The sequence below is a fragment of the Platalea leucorodia genome (assembly GCF_965183815.1).
Source record: "Platalea leucorodia genome assembly, chromosome: 9".
NCBI classification, from domain to species: domain Eukaryota; kingdom Metazoa; phylum Chordata; class Aves; order Pelecaniformes; family Threskiornithidae; genus Platalea; species Platalea leucorodia.
In genome coordinates this window covers 19,387,161-19,408,983 of record NC_138831.1, presented here as the reverse complement: position 1 = coordinate 19,408,983, position 21,823 = coordinate 19,387,161, and the positions used below count along the sequence as shown (strand labels likewise).

Here is a 21,823-nt window from a genome sequence, read left to right as displayed (position 1 = left end):
ATTATAAACCTTTGGACCAGTTTCTGTAAAGAAGTGGTCTTTGAAGGCTGAGGACCTGCTGAACAGGGAGGTGCTAACAAGACCTTGGGTGCACGTCATTCCAAGCAAATAATTCTGCCAAAATGCCTCAGTTACTACAACAACAACAAACTACACTTCTCATTATTACCTATCCTCCACGTCAATAAAGATCATTTACTGCTCTGTGCTTGAGGATGGTTCTCAAAGCTGCTGCAGTTCAGATCCCTCTTCATAGCACTCCACTACACCACTCTCTCCCCTACAGAGCTTCTGCAAGTGCAGTCTGTCACTTGCAGAACTGGAGAGAACAATGCTTTATTTAACATTTGTAAACCTTTGTCATGCAAAATTCACAACTCACCTTAACCTATGCAAAAGTGACCTTTCAGCTGCTTCACTACGTTTTTTGTGAATAGTTGTGTGTTGGTGGTGAAGTAAGAAACTAGAAAGTTTAGACTTCACCCTACCAAGTGCTGAGCGTTCTGGGCACAGTACAAGAAAGCACTAATAAAGAAGTCTTGTTTTAAGGTGGGGACAGAGACAAAAGTCATTGTTCTTTCTCCCATTCTGAAAGAAAAGCTCACCTTAAAGTGCTTGGCATGACAGGAACAGCAGGACTCATTACCATTCACAGACTAACAGGGATTGCAGTATTTCTCAAAAACTTATTCATATTCAGAAAAGCATCACCATTTGTAACCTCACCTGTAGTCAATGCTTCCTTCATCTTGATAGCACAGAAAGGCTGTAGTTGTTCCTCTTGATTCTGCACAGGTCCCAGCTCAAATGAGTTGAACGATATCCGTAAGAAGGGGGCCATTGTTCACAATGATACACAACCTAAGTGGAAAGAAGTAAATAAAAATTATAGAATAAAAGACCTGGTCTGAGACTTGTAAGAAAGCAATACATGTTTCTCAGCAGCCATCATAGCTGATACAACCCATCCTCTAAAGTTTGCAAGTCTTGAATGTGTCTGAGATCATGAGCCTAAAGAAAACTGGCATGTACTGAAACAAAAAGTGTAACATGTACAATTGCAGACTGAATTTAAGACACCCTTTTAACCATATCCTGGTAAAAGTAAGTAGCAGTATGCCTTTGACTTAGACCTTGCTCAGTTTTTAAACACAGAGACCCTATTCATTAACACACAAGTATATAAACATTCTTATCAAATAAGTAGTTCACAAACTAATAGACAGACTGTTGGGGTTTTTTTAAAAACATTTTTTGTCCTTACACCTGGAATGAAGGGTGGGTTGGGGAAAAAAAGGGACGAAGAAGAGTTTTGTCTGTTCCACATGTTCCTTTCCCAGTATCTCTCACAATGCAAGGAGGGAGAACAAGGAGCAAAATTAATCATCTAAAGCTCACGCTATTTTGTTGCTCTTTAGGTACATTTTATTTTCTTTAGTAATTGCTACACAGCCTCAAAAATTCCCAGACAGAGTTCTAGGCACCTCAATAGGGAATCAAATGATAAAAGGAACACCTTTGGTTAATTTTATTTTTAAAGATTATCTGAGAAACTACTGAACCTATATACAGTTTCTGGACACTGCAGCAAAAACAACTACCAGATGCACAGTAAGGGTAACAGGCCCTTAAGCATGATCAGGTAATTGCACTGCATATGAGCATTTGATCAACATTAACCACCTCAGTAACTGGTCCATACATAAGAGTTCACACTTACTTTCTCACTTGGATAGACGCACAGTTACAGAAATTTCTGAAACCTAGATATTTTACTGGATAAGTGCACATTTTATTTTTAATACTTAATGTGGAAAACAACGTACGTTCCAAATACCACCACCAAGCTGAAACTAGTACAATATCACACGACTTCTATTCAAGCATTGCTTTCAGGTGGCAACGTACTAATCCTAGGAAGCATCACAGAGCTAATGATTCAAACTGTGAGCCTCTAAACCTGCACATGTCAAGCAAAGGCAAGAGGGAGTGGCAGAAAAAAACTCTAGCACTACTGTGTCACCTGGTTTAAACTGTCAGGAATTACAAGAATTCAAAACACCTGTAATTTCTAAGTCAGCAAACTGGTGTTTCACTACAGGCATTCTTAAGAGCTCCTGAACTTACGGCAGATTTCAGTTTACAATTCACAGCACCTTCAGCAATGGAGTTAGCCTTGTAGCTTCTATGTCAATATTGTTTTGTGAAGCAAAAATTACTTATTCAAAGGGTAAGAGAAAACAGTCATTTGATAGCAAGCGAACGCTAGTACAATCAGAGAATGAGGGATGCAGAGAAGGAGGGATTAGGAGAAAAGAGTTAACAAGGTAACAGGAAGAGATGAGTAAAAAAAAAAAAAATATAAAGAATTGAAACCAGGCTGAGCTGGCCTTTTGACTGTAGATTGTTAACCAGCTCAGTCAAGCAGCACTAGGAAGAACATCTCAAGCAATCCTGCACATGCTTGCATTTTTTAATGTAAAGACATCGACCTGAGAAGCAATTAACATTCCTCTTATATCTCTTAAGGCCCAGAACAGTCATTTAGATAAAAGACTGTGAAATCAGAGTCTTTGCAGCAAGACACCATATAGCTCCTGACACCATTATTTGCACATCACGCAATCTCCCTATGCGGCGACTATTCTCAATAAATGGAAAAGTTTTATGACTCTCTAACATTTATTGAGCTGGTTTTTATTAACTGACTGTTTCCCTACTTTCTTTTCTGTAGAGTAAGACAAAGTTAGAAAGCAGGTTTAGCATTACTTGGCACCGTTGCTTATCCCACTGAAGAACTGAAAGCCATGACTATAATTCACATCCGTGCAGATGGTCATCCAGACTCGCAATAACAAACCTTCCCCACTAATCCACTCGTTATTGCAGCTTGGAGCACCATTTGATGAGACTGGAGATTGAGATGACCTCACAAAGAAAGAAAAATAGACAGCTTTTGTAAAAATTAACAAATACCATCCAATACCTCACTTTCACAAATGCAACGTAAACACAACGCTCATCAAAAGTTTTAATGAGGAACACATTTTAGCTGCTCAAGAGACCTTGTGCTCACTATGTTTGGAACTACCCTCAAGTGACTAGCTACATGATTTGCCAACACCATATCACACATAGTTACTACTCAATATGGATGTAAAAGAAACCAGATTTCATCATCATTCACCTCTGGGGAAATAGCTTTAAGACCCAATTAGGCCATAGGTAGAAACAAGCTGGGTAGGTCCGCATGTAGTTCCCACTGGAAAGTTTATTTGACAGAATCACAGGATTGCAGGATAATTCTGGCTGGAAGGGACAGCCCAGCTAGAAGTCACAATTTCCAGTAAGTCTGGGACCACATTAACAAAAAATTGGAAAGCACTGACAAAGCTAAACTAGTAATTGCATGATTTCACTCAGACCATCTGACTCAAGCCAATGTCAGTCCTGAAACAGAATACAAGGCTTTGACATTTACTTCTTTAACTCCAGATTAACAGATACAATAGAAACAGGTACAATGAATAAGCATTTCAAATAATCCCACAATCTTCCTCATTTCTGATGGCCGAATCATTTGAAGGCCACATTTTCAGCTCTGCTTCTTAGTTTTGAATGTGGTTATTTGTTTTAGTTTCATTGTACTTGGCTTCAGTGCAATCTCAAATTCTCACTCAGAAATGCTACACGCAAGCAATTCAGCAGTTAGGAGAAAACACCAATATCCCAGAATTTCTGATGATGTGCTCAGTCCAAGGTCGCTGTGAAACTAGAAGATACCCTTTTGCTTTTCCATTTACCAACAACTTAAAAAAACCCCAAACCCTCAACAGCTTATTTTCACATAGCAAACTACCTGTTCCTGCCAAGTTTCTCTACCCTTATACATCATGCCTTTTTCACAAAAGTAGAGATTTTAAGTGGCTTCATGCAAAATCTCACTATATGTGATAGACTATACTGTGACGCAGGGAGGTTAAGTGAGAAAGGAGGGTTTGGATTTGCTTTTCAGGTACATGTTCCAAGCCTTGTCTATGCTAAGATACTGCAGTGAGATAACTGACAAGTATCAGCTGTACTGCTGTAAACAAAAACATACCCCACTAAAACTGGTTTTGGCAGTGAAACTCGGTGAAAGAGATTCATTTTAATTCAACAAAGTTTCTCAAAATCCCCGCTGAATATACTCGTCCAAAGTTTTGTCACATTTGAAAAGCAAAAACATCGAAAGCAATACATATGTTTTGCTGGTTGCATTTTAGACAAGAGTCCCTCTCTAGTCTCCATGACTATTTCAGAAGTGACAGAACAAGCGCTGACTCTAGTTTTAAAAGCTGTATCTGTCAAGAACTGAAACTGCTATAAAACACCAGCTATGAACCGAGGGAGAATTTACAATCTATTCATACAATCTGTATTTCTGCTATGAAGTATTAAAGCCAAACTGTTTTCCCAAAGGGTGTGATTTTATCCAAACCAAATGGTGGAAAAACTGAGATGCAAACTCCAAAAATACTGCAAGTCTAAATTACAGGTTCAATATCTCAAACAGTTTCAAAGTCATGTGCAATCTGAAAAAAAAGCTAGGGGAAAAAAATCTTCTAGTAACATTATTCTACATGAAGTACACAGTGATGGCCACACTGATTCAGAGTACACCATCAGATGCCGTCCAGCACAACATTTGCCTTGTCAAGGACCCTGATCTGCCCCGTTGCAAGGTAAAACCACGTTCTGCGCTATCTGGGATAGATTCTGCAAAATCCACAGTAATTTCCACGAAGCTTTAAAACTGAGAGTTTTTGACTATTTAATATGGAAAGAAAATCAACCCTATTACTATCAACTATAATATGCACGGAGCAAGACAGGGAAAAAATTAAATCATCTTCGTACCATCAACGTCAACATCTGCTGGATGAACAAATATTCGGTTTTCACGTGGATGTGTTTGTAACACGCAGTTTTAAAGAAATCTTCAAAATAAATAAAAATCTTAAATATTCCAAGGAGAAGTTTCACAAGATTCGCTAGCACAAAATTCACATTAGATTAAAAATCTTCTCCATGCAGACACAAAGGACAAAGGGTAAATTCTGTCGTTTCTCCCCTTCCAACAGTGCACAGCAGCTATCAGGGACTCACGCTGCAACTGAAGGCATTACTTGTCAGGGTTCCTTTGTTGCTGTAATTCTGCCTTGGTATAAACAGTAAGGGCAAGTCACCTCTAACACAATCCAGAAACAAAGACGCGGTTGTGACTTTTACACGAAGCGGGAAGTAACATCAAAGCAGTGGATCATCTGGAGGAAATGCTGACACAGGCCCACAACAGAGCCCTGAAGAGACTAAAAAACTAACGGGCCCACACAGAGCACAGACTGTTCCATCACTGATACGGGACTATATGTCCAAGAGAAATACAAAGGAGAAAACTCCCCTGCTGATTTGAGCCTCAGATTTCCCCTGTAGTAGTCTGTAAAACATTTTGCAAACGGATGTAAAGCTGCACACGCAGGTCATGGCTTTTCCATGCTGTCTCACAGAAATGCTCTGGATGGCATGAAATGACTGCTTTCTGCTTAGCTCCTTGCTGAGGCTGCCTCCAAGGCCACACAAATGCTTTGAGGAACACAAACACTGGTAGCCAGCACCATGCATAGCTAAACAATTGGTGTTCTTCCCTGAAAAGATGCAGCAGTAACTCTTTTCTTTTTTAAGATGCAAAAATATAGATTATTTCCAACTTGCAGGTATCTTTTTTTACACAAGGGTTTTCTGTCCTCCATTCTGGCAATGCACAAGGGGTTCAAGAAAGATAGCAACAAACTATTGCCCAACTTATTGCCCCCACATGAATTTCAAAAACATGAACAAGGACCTCCTTCCTTGTTCATAAGGTGGTTATGCTACTTTCATGGTGATAATACAAGAAAACCTGCAAGTAGAGATGCTGGAAGTGTGATTAGCATCCTTCACCTGTGCACATCATATTTTTCTTGCTGCCAGGTGTGCTGCTTTATGCTTACATTACAGAAAAACTCACACAAAGCAGACAGGTTGGCTATCGTTCTTGAAGAACTCCCTTCACAGGTATTCTTTCAGCTGACGATCAAAATAATCCCCATCTACACGAGAGAAGAAACAATACCTATGCCATAGGACATTTCACCGAACCAAAGTGATGATGCTAACCACTGTCCACATTGCACACCTACAGTTTGTCTACAGAGAATTTTAGCAGGTTCTGTTGCAAGCCCTGGCCTCTATTTGATGCTCAGTGGGAAGAAGTCAGTCTAAGAATGAGGTCAGTTTAAAAGAGGCTTATTATATTTGCTGTTATCAACCTTGTCAAGAAGATACACTGCAGCATTCTTTATCAGCTGGACTTCCCTAAGCACTACTGACTATTGCACTACTGCTATCCAGCTTAAGTCTGAAGAACATACTTATAACCAACCAAATCACTATACATCATGATGCTGAATGCCCACAGCTGCCAGAGATGGCAAAAAACATTATCTGCAGGTTCTGCTTTGAAAGCTTAAAATCCACAGAGGGTTTGAAAAGCGTTCTCCAAAAAACAGGGCTAAACTCACACATTGCATGTAGGTCCCTGCAGCAAAAGGGGAATTCTCCAAAAGTACTGCCCCTGCATCAGCATCACTCTTGCTTTTACTTAGGTTTAGCCATTCGTCATTTAGGTTTAGCCATTAAGGTGCAACTCTCTCCTATGAATGAATTAATTTATTCCAGTTATTAATTTGATTCATCTGTCTATGGAATCCAAGAATGGTAATTAGAAACAGGAAGCTTCTCAGCAACTATTTAGATAAACTATCTTATGGAAGAGACTTTAAAAAAAAAAAAAAACAAACCAACTTAAAATTAGAACTGCGGGACTATTCACTTATGAAAGCAAAATATATCCATTAGGTAATATTTCACAAAATGCAGTTATCTTCAGGAAGTCAAACATGAAAAGAGCATCTTTCGAACAACCCAACAGCCCAATCACCTACAATTTCTGCAGTAATATTTCTAAAACAGTGTCTCTTCATAAAAGGTTTTTAAATAATTACATAATAGGATTCTGGAAAGTGAGAAAAGATTACAGGAAATTTAACACCACAATTCAATTTACTTGCTTGAATTTATTGCCAAATGAAATTTTTTTCTGGTTCATAATTTCAAAAGGACAATTCTATACACTAAATTCTAGTGTAAATGCTATAAGTTTTGGGGCTTGCTTTGGGTGGTTTTTGTTTGTTTGTTTTTTGTTTGGTTGTTTGTTTTGTTTGTTTTGTTTGGTTTTTTTTTTTTAATAGTACATGTGAAGTGGTTCACAGAGTCCTAGAACTTAGCTTGGAAAAAATGTAGTTATCATTTCCTTCTTTCCCCCCCCAGTACTCTCTTTCAGATACTTCTGCTTTTGGTGGGTTAGGACAAGGCTAGAAACAGAAACAATGACATAATAAAATCTGTCATTGTTTGTGTTGCAATAGTCTGGAAAAAAATCCATCTAGATAAGTCACGTAGCAAGAGATGTTCCTTGGTTTCATCCCACTCAGCCAGAAGCACAGATAATTCTGAGTTTCCACACCTTTTTTGCATGCTCAGCAGTCCCCAAACTGCCTAAATTTATGGCTGCCATATAAACTATCGATATTTCCCCAACACTCTCAAGGCCAAAAAAAATTACTGATGCTTTCCCTATCATTATTATGAGAAACTCTTAAAAATATGAGCATCAGAAACCTTTTTCTGAACAGGCCAACTCTTTCAATGTTGGCAGTCCAAACTCCTGAGAAGCCTGAGGGAAATGCAGACAGCAGGCAAGCAAGAACTAAAGCAGACCTGATTTGATGGGTTTTTTTTGGAAGACATGCAGCCCAATTTATTTGAGCATATGATAACATATGATTAGCTCAGTAACAACAGTTGACTGTTCTTAAAGTGGTTTCAAGTGCGTTGAGTAAGACAGATCTGGGTTTTACACTAAAAGATCAGTAAGTTGAAGAAATTTTGGACTCTGAAATAGCAGGACAGGCTGTTATGCAGCATATGCTGCAAGACAAAAAAGGCGTTTTACACTAAACGTCCTTTTCTGGAAGAGGAAAAAGAACATTTGGAGCAACAATGTTGGCTTTTTCAATATTCCACAACTACTGCTTGGGGGAGGTGAGGGGGGGAAGTACTGTCAGCTGCTTTTTCTTTAGAAGTACCTAAAAAATAGCCATTTAAATACTTTCTTTTTTTTAAAAAAAACTCCCAAGTTGTTCTTCCTCTTTGAATGCATAGGTCTAAACAGTAGATGAAAGCACTGTAGGCATGCTGTTTTTCACCATTACCAAAATCAAGTCTGAAACAAAAGTGCAAATGGATCCTCTTCATTAACTTCAAACCCAAACATCAGACATTAAAAACACGCAAGAGAAGAAACACTGCCTGAAGCCCAAAGACTTTATTCATTACTTCTGATAGCGCAAGCTGATACCATTTGATAAATAGCAACTGCAACAACGTGGAAGGATTAAAACAATGAGGCTGGCTAGGTGAAGCTCTAGGTAAGCGAACAATTCATTAATATCAAATCACATTAATATTTTGGACATGCTCCCATTTTGTAGATAGGAGGTAAACCATGTTTTTTCTCTTTGCATACATGATTTAAGACTAATTAGGAAACTTTTTTTTTTACATGGGGAGTAAGTAGAGGTGGTTTTTTTTCCTGCAATTAAATAACACAATCCCTTCTGTGTGAGAGGAAAAACCTACCAGGTGAAAGGGATGAAGCTACACCTCTTCCTCCCTACAGTAATATACCCTGGAGCCAAGCTGTACACCAGTTCTGGCTCTATGTCACTGAACAGAGCCCTGGATGCCTTCTGTGAGCCTGAGGCCCTGATCAGCTCTCGGCTCCCACTTCCTCAACAACGTTCAAGGAATTTGCCAGTATTTAGTCAGCACGACTAAACTGCAAAACTGTACATCAAGTTCATCATGTGAACACAAGTTCTCCAAAGGAGGCACACCACTCTGCAAGAGGGTTCATAGACATTTTTGTAACAACCAGCACGCTGGGAAAGCTGAGCTACTCATACAGCTTTCAGAACTACCAAACCAAAGGAAAATAGCCAAAGAAAAACCAATATTTTGTAGAGTATCTGTTTAGGTATCACCACAATCAAGTGGGCAGGGATCACATTCAGGCATACTCCATTAGCATGCTTTAATGGAGGAGTAACACCAAGCCCATCCTTCAGCTCCATCCTCACTCTTGCCGAGTGTTTTGATCTAGGATTCAGTATAACATTAGAGATTTTCTTTCTGATACACAATTATGCACACAAAGCTTCTTATTTTCTGCAAGATCATAAGTTTCCTGGAAATTGAGATATATTTCCCAGAGAGAATAACACAAAATGCCAACAACTTATTTTCAAACCAAACAGAAAACAACATGACAACACTTCAGCTGAACTTTTAGAACACAATACACATCACCTTTCTCTTCAGAAAAATGGAGTTTTGGGGTTTTGTGGGGGTTTGTTTGTTTGTTTGTTTTGTTGTTGGGATTTTGTTTGTTTGTTTGTTTCTTTTTTACTTTCCACTTTCAGGAAAAGCTCTTTCCCCTTAACGCTGAAACGGTCACAGACCATAAAGACAGTGTGTCAATTACAGTTTAAGAAAAAAAAGGAAATTGGAAATTAGTCTTATTTCAAATGTACTGGGTTAATGTCTCTATGTGAACAATGAAGCAGCAAAAAATGGAAATAGAGAAACTGTGCATTCAACAGAAATACAAAAAATGCCCCCTAAAACATTCCAATTAGAGAACAATTTTACTTTGCACTTTTGAAAACATCAGCAGATTATGCAGTCTAAGTGCCTCTCGCAGAGCACAAGCCTCCAAGCCAGAAATTCATACTATCGCCAGCACTATGACCTAATCCTCCAAGTATCTGGAAAGCTACAATATTCATTAGTTGAGAGAACTGTATCATCATTCATACATGCTGGAAATCTGCTGCTCAGATAACCTCGTCAGAGGAAATACAATTCAGTTCATGGATGCATGATTTTGATCAAGGCTTTTAAAGTAAAAGGACACAAGATTTGTGAACCAAAAATTTTGCTCATTAACTGTGCGTTGAGTTGTGGGAATAGATCTAGTCCTCCCTCCTGACTGCATCTGGCATTACTGGGGTTGTTTTGTTTAGTTTTTTGAGAGGCCGTTTTTTCCCTGACGGCCACAAACATACTTAGTCACTTCAATCAGACATTAGATAGCAAGATGGGCTGAACCTGCCTTGCAGAGCACGATGCTCCCTCCTTCTTGCTATTTCCTAGTACTCTAAGGCTGCTCAGGGTAGGTAGGAATCATCCTTTTATCCTGTTTTTTTGGTTGGTTGGTTGTTTTTTTTTTTTGAATTACCTAGAATGTGAAGGCCAAAAACCACAAAAGAAATATAAATAACCAATAAAAGTCAACTTAATCAAGACTTTTTCTATGGTTTAATAACTGAAAACAAACAGTGAAGCCATACACAGATACGTGCATCACTACCTGTCAAAGCGTCTCTCACTTTTGCAATGAAGAGATGAAATAAGCACAACTGAGTGACACTGAGGGATGTATAGGATGTTAATAATGAATGGCCACAGGGATCGATAAGGAGAAACTGTAAAGACGCAAATGTAACTAAAATTTGTTTTTAATTAAAAGCATTTGCTCCTGCTGTTATGTCAAAGTTCAGGCTTAGATTTCCAAAACCAGATAAGAAAATGGAACCGCAAATGATTTTTAACCATCCCCTCCCCTCTGAATCACTTTCTAGAGGAAATGAACATTTAAAACTCTACAGTAGACCTGGCATTCCCAAAAATATAGAAGAAACAGACACAGCTCATTAACAGCAAGCTGAATTAAAGCATAAAGGGATCTTAAGAGAGATTTGGGTTATTTAAAGGTAGCACAGAGTTTACAGCACAAGTTGTAACTCAGGGTGAGATGTGCTATTTAATACCATTTTTAATTCCTTCCTTTTTAATCCTCCAGATAAGAAGTTAACAGCAAACCTTTATTTTTTTTGCCTTTTCCTGAATTTTGTGGTTTAAACATATAAACTCCACACTGTGATGACATGGATGCTGTCTTTATCTAAACACTATGATACATGTCTCCTAATAGCTGTATTAAGCAATTTTCCACTAAATGAATAAAACCATATCATTTTAGTACCCTTACTGGGGAAGAAAACCTTTAAGCATTGACATGTCTGGGACACAACACAGTAAACAAGAACGAAAAAGCTAAACAAAAATCCCTGGAGCTTTAGATGAGCCAGAATCTTGTTTGTAGAGATAGTCACTGCAGGACATGCTCAACTATTTTGGGTTTTGAGAGAGTAAGAAGTTCTGTGGACTGGTCGCTGTCAAGAACACTCTCTGGCCACCTTCCAGAAATGCTATTCCTACTACTCGAAAGACCCACATTTCTGGAGGATGAATGCAGATCAAATTATTAGACGCATATTGTCTGTCATGGCTTTTTCCAGCTTCCACTCCAGTGCTCATCCTACTAAAAACTGGAGAATCATTTAAAAATGAGATGCTTGGTTTGCATACGCAAAACACTACACACACACAGAAATATAAAACACATACCCAAGAACTTCACTTAACAACACTGCAAGTCAGCATCTGTTTTGTTACTTCATTGGCTCATTGCACTCATGAACATACTGACAAGCAAGACACAAACTTCATTACTTGTCTAAAAAAATACTTTCAGGAAGAAAAGACATATGCAACTGACTTGCAAGGGTACCTATAGGTTACCCAGAAAAGTAACTGAACACAAACTCTTTGATTACAGTTGTGCTCTCATGTCCCAGTTAGCCCACAGAAGCAACGGCTTATTCAATGATTTTCCTACAAACAAGCTTTCCTGGCTCATTATGGCCTATCATTTCCTCCATCACTAAATGGATAAATGAGTTAAAGTCTTGGTTACTTTCCCTGCACCTTCCAATTATTTCTGACTTTTTGCTGTACATGTTCTTTTGCCATGCAAGTGCTTCTTTGTGATAATTTTTATAGCAATCTTGTGATAGAAAATCACAAACTTGTATCACTAAATAGTACCTCCTGTATCATATCATGGTTGGGAAGCATACCATTAGGACATGTAATTTCTGTTAGATAACTTAAAAAGGATGCTGTATGGCTGCTACTGGCATGGAAAAACTCATGAGGAAAACCAAACAGCTGTAAACCACAACGCTTCAGTACCGTACACCGTGCATACAATGGCCTTCCCGGTCCTTACAGTGCAATAATACTTTCAAAAGGGACAGGCAGATAACAGACTGCAAGTACGGGAGTGAAGCACACAGCAACCAAAATGCTCCTAGTAGTTCCAAATGCAAATGTTCCCGCTTGTGATTACAGAAGATCCCTTTCTTAACTCTCAGCATGGAAAGACTGCATGTCCCCAGGCAGCTGAGTGGGAAAGTCTCTTTCCACATGCTGTAATTTGTTTGAGTAGATCTACCCTTAATGGTCTGCCCAGTCCTGCCTCCAAATCTTTCCTCTGTGTATTAGCTCTATCCACACTGCCTCGCTTCTTTCCCCCCTTGAATGCCAAGCAGCTCTTTCATACTGTTTACTATGCAGCTTGCTTAATCACAGCTTGCTTAATTGCCCCAGCGTTTTGTGTATCTGAAATACTTTTCACTTCCATGCAGCAGTGGCCATATCCTCTTTCTCACACATCGACACGGCTCAAACAAGCGAGTAGTGGGTGCTGGCAAGGAGCTCTCCTGTTATTTACAACAAGCCACATCCCCAGCACAACTTAGCCCAAAAGACTCCTTTCTGCCTTACGGTTTACAGCACTCAGCACTCCACAGGCCACAGGATGCTGGCTTTTCCCCACAGGTCTGGATATTTGCTTCCACTACAGCACTTTAAGTACATAAATCCTGTTCTAATACTGCTTTTTCCATGTTAGCAATTACTGCCGAACCCACAGACATGTTATGTGACCAGGACTGAGAGGTAATTCACACAACTAAGAAGAGGTAAGTAGATGCGTGTAACCCACTTCTTAGGAAAAGCTGGTCCACATCATGGATAATTTGAGAGTCCCCTGTATTGAATAAATAAAACTTAAATCAACTTTGGGCCAATGAATTTCAGCTCTGTGGAAAAGAGCTGCCGACAGCTACGTTTCCAGCCTTTAATATACAACCCCATTCTGCCTCTGTGGGACTATTTAAAACAAAACAAAACAAAACAAAATTTACTCAGACCTGAAACACAGCTATATTAAAAAAAATGTATTTGCTTGTACTGTGAAAAGCCTTAATTAAAAAGTAGTTTTGTAAATATACTTTTTATGCTCCTGTAATGTATCTCCTTGTCCAAGATGCAGTTTTCCAATTAGAGCATTAGGGTTTTCTTAACTGTTCTAGAACTAAATCCATCTCTAAAAATAAAGCTATGAAACCTATTTCTGTCAGAAAATGTCAGAATTATAAAAAACAGCACTTAAAATTCATCTGAGGAAATGTGAAGGGAGAAAAGAACCTCACATGATTCTCTTATAGCTGTTAGTGCCCTCTGCTCATCTAAGATGTGTACTGAGAAATAGTGCTTATTCGCAAGATGTGCAAATATGTATCATACGCACCAATATCAGATATCCTGAGGAAGAAGAATCATTTTCATAATTCTCTCCCTACACTAACATTTTGTTCCACTGAAGGTCTAGGGTTTTTTCAGTTTTAAAAAGTTATGAGAAAAATATTTGCAGAAGGCAATCATGACATTGAATATATATTCATTGAATACATTAAAAAATTGATATAATCTTGACTACCAAACATATACAAATACTTATAACAGCTCACTGGACAAAGGACAAAATTGAACTTTCGTATCTACTTGTGTAAGTGAAACTGAGGAAAAAGTTTCCAGTATTACTGATGGAAATACTGTATGTCATGCAGTATTTGCTCAGTGGTTTTATAGAAATATTCCCCTTATTTTGTTAGGATTATGGATTATAGTCAGGTATAAAAAATTGCATGTAGCAACAACTTACACATCTCAAGGAAATTATACAGACTGTTCAAGCTGCTTTCATTTCCTTTTCCAGAGGAACAGTGAAAAATGAAAATGGAGAATAAACCCTGTTTATTATAGACCCTGCTGACTTATAGAATCACAGAATTGTTAAGGTTGGAAAAGACCCTTAAGATCATCGAGTCCAACCATTAACCTAGCACTGCCAAGTCCACCACTAAACCATGTCCTCAAGCACCACGTCTACATGTCTTTTAAATACCTCCAGGGATGGGGACTCAACCACTTCCCTGGGCAGCCTGTTCCAATGCCTGACGACCCTTTCAGCGAAGAAATTTTTCTTAGTTTCCAATCTAAACTTCCCTTGGCGCAGCTTGAGGTCATTTCCTCTTGTCCTATCACTTCTTACTAGGGGGAAGAGACCGACTCCCACCTTGCTACAACCTCCTTTCAGGTAGTTGTAGAGAGCAGTAAGGTCTCCCCTCAGCCTCCTCTTCTCCAAACTAAACAACCCCAGCTCCCTCAGCTGCTCCTCGTATGACCTGTTCTCTAGACCCTTCACCAGCTTCACTGCCCTTCTCTGGCCACGCTCCAGCACCTCAATGTCCTTCTTGTAGTGAGGGCCCCAAAACTGAACACAGTACTCGAGGTGCGGCCTCACCAGTGCCGACGACAGGGGCACTATCACCTCCCTGGTCCTGCTGGCCACACTATTCCTGATACAAGCCAGGATGCTATTGGCCCTCCTGGCCACCTGGGCACACTGCTGGCTCATGTTCAGGCAGCTGTCATGAACCCCCAGATGTCATGTCAGAACCCCCAGATCCTTTTCCGCCAGGCAGCTCTCCAGCCACTCCTCCCCCAGCCTGTAGCATTGGATGGGGTTGTTGTGACCCAAGTGCAGGACCTGGCACTGAGCCTTGTTGAACCTCATACAGTTGGCCCCAGCCCAACGATCCAGCCTGTCCAGATCCCTCTGTAGGGCCTTCCTACCCTCCAGCAGATCAACACTTCCACCCAACTTGGTGTTGTCTGCAAACTTACTGAGGGTGCACTCGATCCCCTCATCCAGGTCATTGATAAGGACATTAAACAGAACTGGCCCCAGTACTGAGCCCTGGGGAACACCACTTGTGACTGGCCAACTGGATTTGACTCCATTCACCACCACTGTCTGGGCTTGGCCATCCAGCCGGTTTTTAACCCAGTGCAGAGTGCACTTATCCAAGCCCCGAGCAGCCAGCTTCTCCAGGAGAATGCTGTGGGAGACAGTGTCGAAGGCCTTACTGAAGTCCAAGTAGACAACATCCATAGCCTTCCCCTCATCCACTAAGTGGGTCACCTTGGCATAGAAGGAGACCAGGTTAGTGAAGCAGGACCTCCATTTCATAAACCCATGCTGGCTGGGCCTGATCTCCCGATTGTCCCGCACATGCCATGTAATGGCACTCAAGATTATTTGTTCCATCACCTTCCCTGGCACCGAGGTCAGGCTGACAGACTTCAGACATTACCCACAAAAACTACACAGAAACCTCTAGAACAACGAAGCCTGCATCTGCCCTACCATTCTTTACAGTACAAAAGGATACTCAGAAAATAAAACAAGTGCTTCTTGTTTTGGAAGAAATAGGAGAAAACAGTGAATATAGATTCTTTCTGTCATTGCAAATCATCTTAACACATTTTTCTAGCAATAGCATTCATTTACAACGAAAGACAGACAGATACAAGACACCCAACTAGCATAAGCAAATTAAGAGAAATTGAAAATAGTTCCTTTAAAAAAAAGGTGCTAATTATATTCTTATCATTCCACATTAATGCACCGTATGAATCACACAGCAAACTGGATTTGTATATTGGCCTTTCTCAAAACACTTAACATTGACTAAAAGGCTCAGTGCAGCGTAGATAAACATTAGTAGTCTTGTATAAATTGGGGCATTACGCATTATAAGAGTTTAAATCCTTAGTTAGTCCAGACTTTGTTAAAATTTCCCAAGGTTGCTCGCCTCTGAAAGACTCAGATACAAGTAAAAAATACCCCAAGTATTTAGCACTGTTCTGGGGCAGTTTAGGTACTGCCCAAGAAAGAGAGTCTTCACCCACCTTGGAAGTAGATCTGAGAAGTTCTAGAGTTCTACTTTATGTCTTTGAACAAAAAAATGAAAGTAGAAGCATTTTAAGCATTAGTCTTGTACTGTTGCAGCATACAAAAGCAGTTTAGGAAACTTGAACAGTACTAAGGTAGAGTTGTTTCCACACTCACTGTTTATAACTTCCATCACAATGTTGAGATTTAGGATAAGCAAGTACAATAAAACTCTGTCTAGAGAAAACACTGTTTAGTTTGTTTTTTCTTGTCAGTAAATATTTTGGGCTCTTGGTTAATTCAAAATAAACCTTCAGTATGCTGAAGGAACACATTATGGAAACATTAATTTTTGCTCTCCAAACAGAAAATAGTGAGATTCTCTAAGCAATTTGCAGTAGCAAGGCTAAAAGATACAGTTAAAATTATTCTAGCATCATCTAGTGAAGTTACAACAGCTACACAAAGAAATGGTTATTTCAGATACTCGTGCAGACTCAGAGCTCAGTGGAACACAGTATTACATTTATGATCTTGGCATGAGAGAGTCAAAAGAACAAGGTTCAGGCTTGTGACCATTTACTGCTGACCTCCATGCATCCACTCCCATTTACTATCACCATCCACTTACTAGAAAATGAAGCTGACTGGATGGATAGAGAAAGCCTTGTTTAATAGTAGCAAGATGTAATCATATCTAAGGATTATACTCTTAAGACTTAAAAGTCAGAGTTTTACTGTGTCTTTCAAAAACAATCAACAGGAAGAGTCAATATACTTTAAGCAAGGTGTCAGGATGGCCAGTTACAGGTTCCTAACAGCAATTCTACCTGCTTTTGAGGCACTGTGTTACTGAACTTATATTCAGAATTTTTCATCCTGTCTCCTACAGGAAGGGGAATCAAGAGTCTTTCCATAATTTTGGGAAGATGCATTACGCACGCAGGTTAATTAATTTGCTTCCGTGATCACACAGGGGAGAAAAGTATTAGGATTCTTCCTTGATATGAGTCATTCTTGCGGAAACTCCCAACTTTCTCACTTACTCATAAACCAAGGACCAAGAGTGCTGAGTAAGCATATTGCTCAGAATTTCAGGCATAGGTAATCTGCCATTACAAATACTTAAAGTTCCAAAGTCCTCTTTCAAAGGCCTTTTTCAGATCTGAAACAAAATCAGCAAACTTAATTTCTAAGGGGCATTTCAAACAGTTTGTAGACTGTCTACTCACCTTTGAGGTATGTATTTATAAAATTATAAGCAAGAATAATAGACACTTTTTTGAAAAGCTGTTCCTTTCAAGGGCCCTGCAACAAGTTTGTTCTAAATGGCCTGAAAACCAACAGCGATTTTATGATTATGGCAAAAGTAAAAAATCTTCCTACCAAGTCAAGAGCTATTTAAGCTATTCAGAATTCAGTATGTTAATTCCACACTCTAAGGAATATTTAAAAGTCTATAGCAGCCATCAAAATATAGCACAAATTACTGTAATATTATTTTTAATATGGTATCATACCAAATGCACATACTAGGTCTGCTTCAATTTCTTTCATAGATTTTAAATGCAAATCCATGAAAAGCACTTTGTAATAATCTTGTTGGGAACCACTGTGGCTCCAAATGTTTCCTAAGAAAGATCATGAAAAATGTCCTGTGAAGCCTAGAGCAATGGTAAGGAGCTGTATCCGGACTTGGTGGGTGGCTGGATGTTGGAACCAACCAAAAGCACAATCTGTTGAAGAGCTGAAGGGCAGATGAACATAACTGCGTGTTAGTTTTGGGTGCCAAGACTATAGGCCAGGTTTGTTGTAAATGTTAATAGCGCCTTAATTGACAAGTCCTCAGTTTATACTCCACACAATGTTAAGTAAAGCCTATTTATCCTGCAAAACTGCTACCCCACAAAACTCCAAGCTCCCCCTGCCAGTACCTTCACAATAAATAATCCTAAGTAAAACCAGCTAAATATAAGGATTGGTGGAGTATGGGAATACCCAGGGAAGCGGAAAAAGAGAACTTAAAATATATAGATAAATTTATTTTATGATATTCTCTTCCTGGCATATTGACCAGCATTAGAAGGTGTATTTTAGCAAGAGTTTCTTATGTTATCTACTCAACTACCTGGCTAGCAGGTATCCAAAGACAGTCTTTATTCAGAACAGACAGATGGCAAGACCGGGCTTAAAACACACTCATTCTTTTATCCATTTCCTTACACACAAGAGAGCAATAATTTTGATAGAAGTTTCACAACACATCATCCAAATCCTTTACCTGGAGGAACACTACAGCTAAGGTTCTTCATTTTTCATCCTGGTACAAATGCCTAGCTTGCCTTAGTTTCAGCAGGCATCTCTCAAATAGGAAACAAGTAGCATTCTTTCACGTTTCAACATTTGTTGGACTCGCTACAAACAATGACTGAAACTTCATTTTCACATCCAAAACCAAACAAGAACAGGGAGAGATTAGATTACATGGCAGCAATCAGTGACTTCTGCTACCATAGGGAGGGGAGTTAGTATCCATAAAAGTAGACAAGGTCCCAAGTTGAACTGTACTGTTTTCCTTTGAGTTTGACCTTGAAAGCACCATGACCTCGAGAAACCCTTTAACTTCTCTGTTCCTTAGTTTGCTCTAATAAAACAAGATATATATACTTGCCAAAGTGCTTTAATTACAAAGACTGGCAACACAAACCGTAATATTAAAAATAGAATTTGTTAACACCAACTCTCAGCTCAACTTGGAACAGAGAGTTGAATTTATGGCTCATATTTAGAGATAAAAGCAAAATTACTTGGGCTGCGCCAATCCCACAAACAACAGTTACATGGAAGAGCCTATATTTTAAAATCCAGATTGTAAATCACAGCCATGTCTGCAGAACAACTTTCACAAAGTCATCTAACTGGTGGAGGAATCACAGCTAGAGAGCAATAGCCACTGGAGGCTTTGTGGCATTAACCAGCTGTCAAAATACAGTTCGGCTCTATGGGAACGCACCAAACATTCCCAGACACTCTGCCTGTAAGTTTACAAACACTCCATAAATAATGTTTAAGCATCTAACAAGAAAGAGATACTCAAACATTACATTTAGGGCCAACAGTATATGCAATGCAAAATATGACTTAAGATCACCTAATACAGATAACCAGAGCTCCTCAAGAACTCAAGACTGTTTCCTCATTGGTATCCAGTAGGCGAAATAAATGTTTTGGACCACACGGTGTGCAGAGAGAAGTCAGTAACAGCCAACCCACAGAGCAAAGAGGAGAGATGTAGATGTGTAGCAAATGACTCAAACATGTTTGAAAGCCAAAAGCGTTAAGACAGTTTAGAAAACTGCATGGCAACTGTATCTAGCGGCGGGGAAGCAACAGGTGGGACAGAAAGATGGAGAGGAACTTTATTACTTCTTTTGCTAGCTTTCACCTATGTCTTAATCATCCAGGGGCCAGACCTTGATGGCCTGGATTTTGGGATACAGACAGCACATGTAAGATTTTTCCATCTCCAGTGAACTAGCAGATTGTAGATACAGAATTCTGGATTATCAGAGATTTTAGTCTGCTTATCTTTTTCAAGTGACAAGCCCTAATTAAGTATATTTAGAAGAATTATTTTCTTCTCATCACACCTCAGTTAGCTCCTGTCACTTCTGGAGTGGTTTAACCACTCCTTTTGGCATAGCTTACAGACATAAATATTCCTGCTCAAGCAAGCTATGGGAGTACATGGGAACACACAGTTTATTAAAAAAAACATAGTAAAGAACAAGGAGCAACAACACTTTAAGCGGACTGATATGATACTGAAATTTTTTACCTGATAATTCCTAGTTTCAAGACCTAGGAATTAAGTAGTCTTGGGGAAAAAAAAAAAAAAAATAGTTGTGCCACAACTTGGGAATCAAGCACTCCACAATTTAAGGGAATAAATAGCTCGTGTAAGTGTTTGGACCATAAGATATCGCCACCTTCATTTCTCGTGCTCCTTTGAGTTGGCAGCATCCCTGTCAGGATGCATTCCAGGGACCACGACTAGCCGCTTCAGTTGAGCTCCTTAGTTGACCCTGTCTTTATGCTGAACACATTTTACATGCAACTCATAGGACTAGATCTTTAAAAGAAAAGCTTAAATTCAAAGGTTCACAGTACTCCCATAGAGGAGTGTGCCATTTGCTGAGACAAGGGCAAGTTTAGATTTTTCAGAGCCCAGAATTTTATATTTCACAATGCTATGCCAATGAAAACACATTTCTCGGGGAAAATGGTCGGAATAAAACTCAGTAACATTGAGAATTTTGTGGAGGATGTCAAGAATATCATGAACAGAGCTACAGTCATTCTCTTTACATTTGTAGTCTGTTGCTCATGCAAGAATTCTGCACGTACAAGCTAATTTCAGCAGCAGGTCTTTCAGCTGATCTTTTTCTTCCGTAAATGCTCCATTTCAAGATATTAGTCAAGGCCTTTTTTCTTTTCCCCTCCTTTTTCTTTTCCCCTCCTTTTTCTTTCTTTTTTTTTTTTTTCCCCTTCATCTTTTTGTGAGGGCAGCTGGGGGCTTTTTGTTTCAGAAGGAACAAAAAATTAAAAGCAGCAAACCAGATATTTACAGTATTTTTTAATCTTCCACTGGGTGCTGATCATTATTTGAGCTACGAAATTTCATTAGATGGATCATTGGCTCATTTCCAAACAGTAGTTCCTCTTTTGCCAAGAAGCTGAAGGATGGTGCCTTCTGAGAAAACACTGAGCAACTTTTCTGGAAGCTGACTGACACTTGATTGTGTCTATTCCACATGCATTATTTGAATATCATATAAATATTTCAGTGTGGCATCAAAAAGATAACGATCCATCTGAATACATGCAGTTCAACCTATATAAGCACATTTCTTTCAGACTGCTCCTCTTCCTTTGAAAATAGATTTTTGAATGATGAGACAGTAAAAAGATATTATAATGCAGAAGTAGTTAATAGGTAGTTCCCATGTTCTGTGTACTCATGTATACAATTAAGTTATGACCTCTGTTACCCAAATGATTCATTCAAAATAGCAATAATAGCCTCTGACATGCATTACAGGCATGACTGCTAGCAAACTCCACTGAAGTTGCTTAACATCTCTGATTAGTAGACATGTTTTCAGTTACTTACAACTATGTCTAATTTTAATCACCACATCAAAGTTCCACAGACTTAGCAGGTTTTCTGCCTCAAAGGGACAGAGGAGTTTTGAGAGTTTCATCCAAAAAATTTCAGCTCTTTATTAGGACGTGGCTAGAAATCACCTGGAATGTGCTTTAGAGACACAGGTATAGTTAAAAACAAAATATGAGATTAGCATCTTAAATAGGTGAGAATCTTCTACTTTTCCTATAACAATTTCCTTCCTTTAAAATGAGGATAGTTCCATCTCTCAATGACACTGTGAAAATTCTCTGAAAAGCTTAAGTTACTCTAATCACAAACACAATACAAAAGACAATAAAATTACTGACACTATATTCAGAGCAGTTTAAGCAAACAAACAAAAAAATAAAAAATAAGATACAATTCTCACAGAATTAAAGGACAAAAACAACAAAAAAACCCACCTTCCTCCAGCCTTTACA

The 21,823-nt window shown here is 39.0% G+C and overlaps 1 protein-coding gene across 2 annotated transcripts in view; it reads right to left on the bottom strand.

Moving 5' to 3' along the window:
* PRKCD (protein kinase C delta) overlaps positions 1-21,823 on the bottom strand; it is a 69,120-nt gene that overhangs the window by 29,627 nt on the left and 17,670 nt on the right. For both annotated transcript variants that reach the window (XM_082322284.1, XM_082322285.1), the window contains exon 2: positions 727-861. In XM_082322284.1, coding sequence (XP_082178410.1) covers positions 727-841 — 115 coding nt within the window. In that variant the 5' untranslated portion in view covers positions 842-861. The remainder of the gene's footprint in view (positions 1-726; positions 862-21,823) is intronic.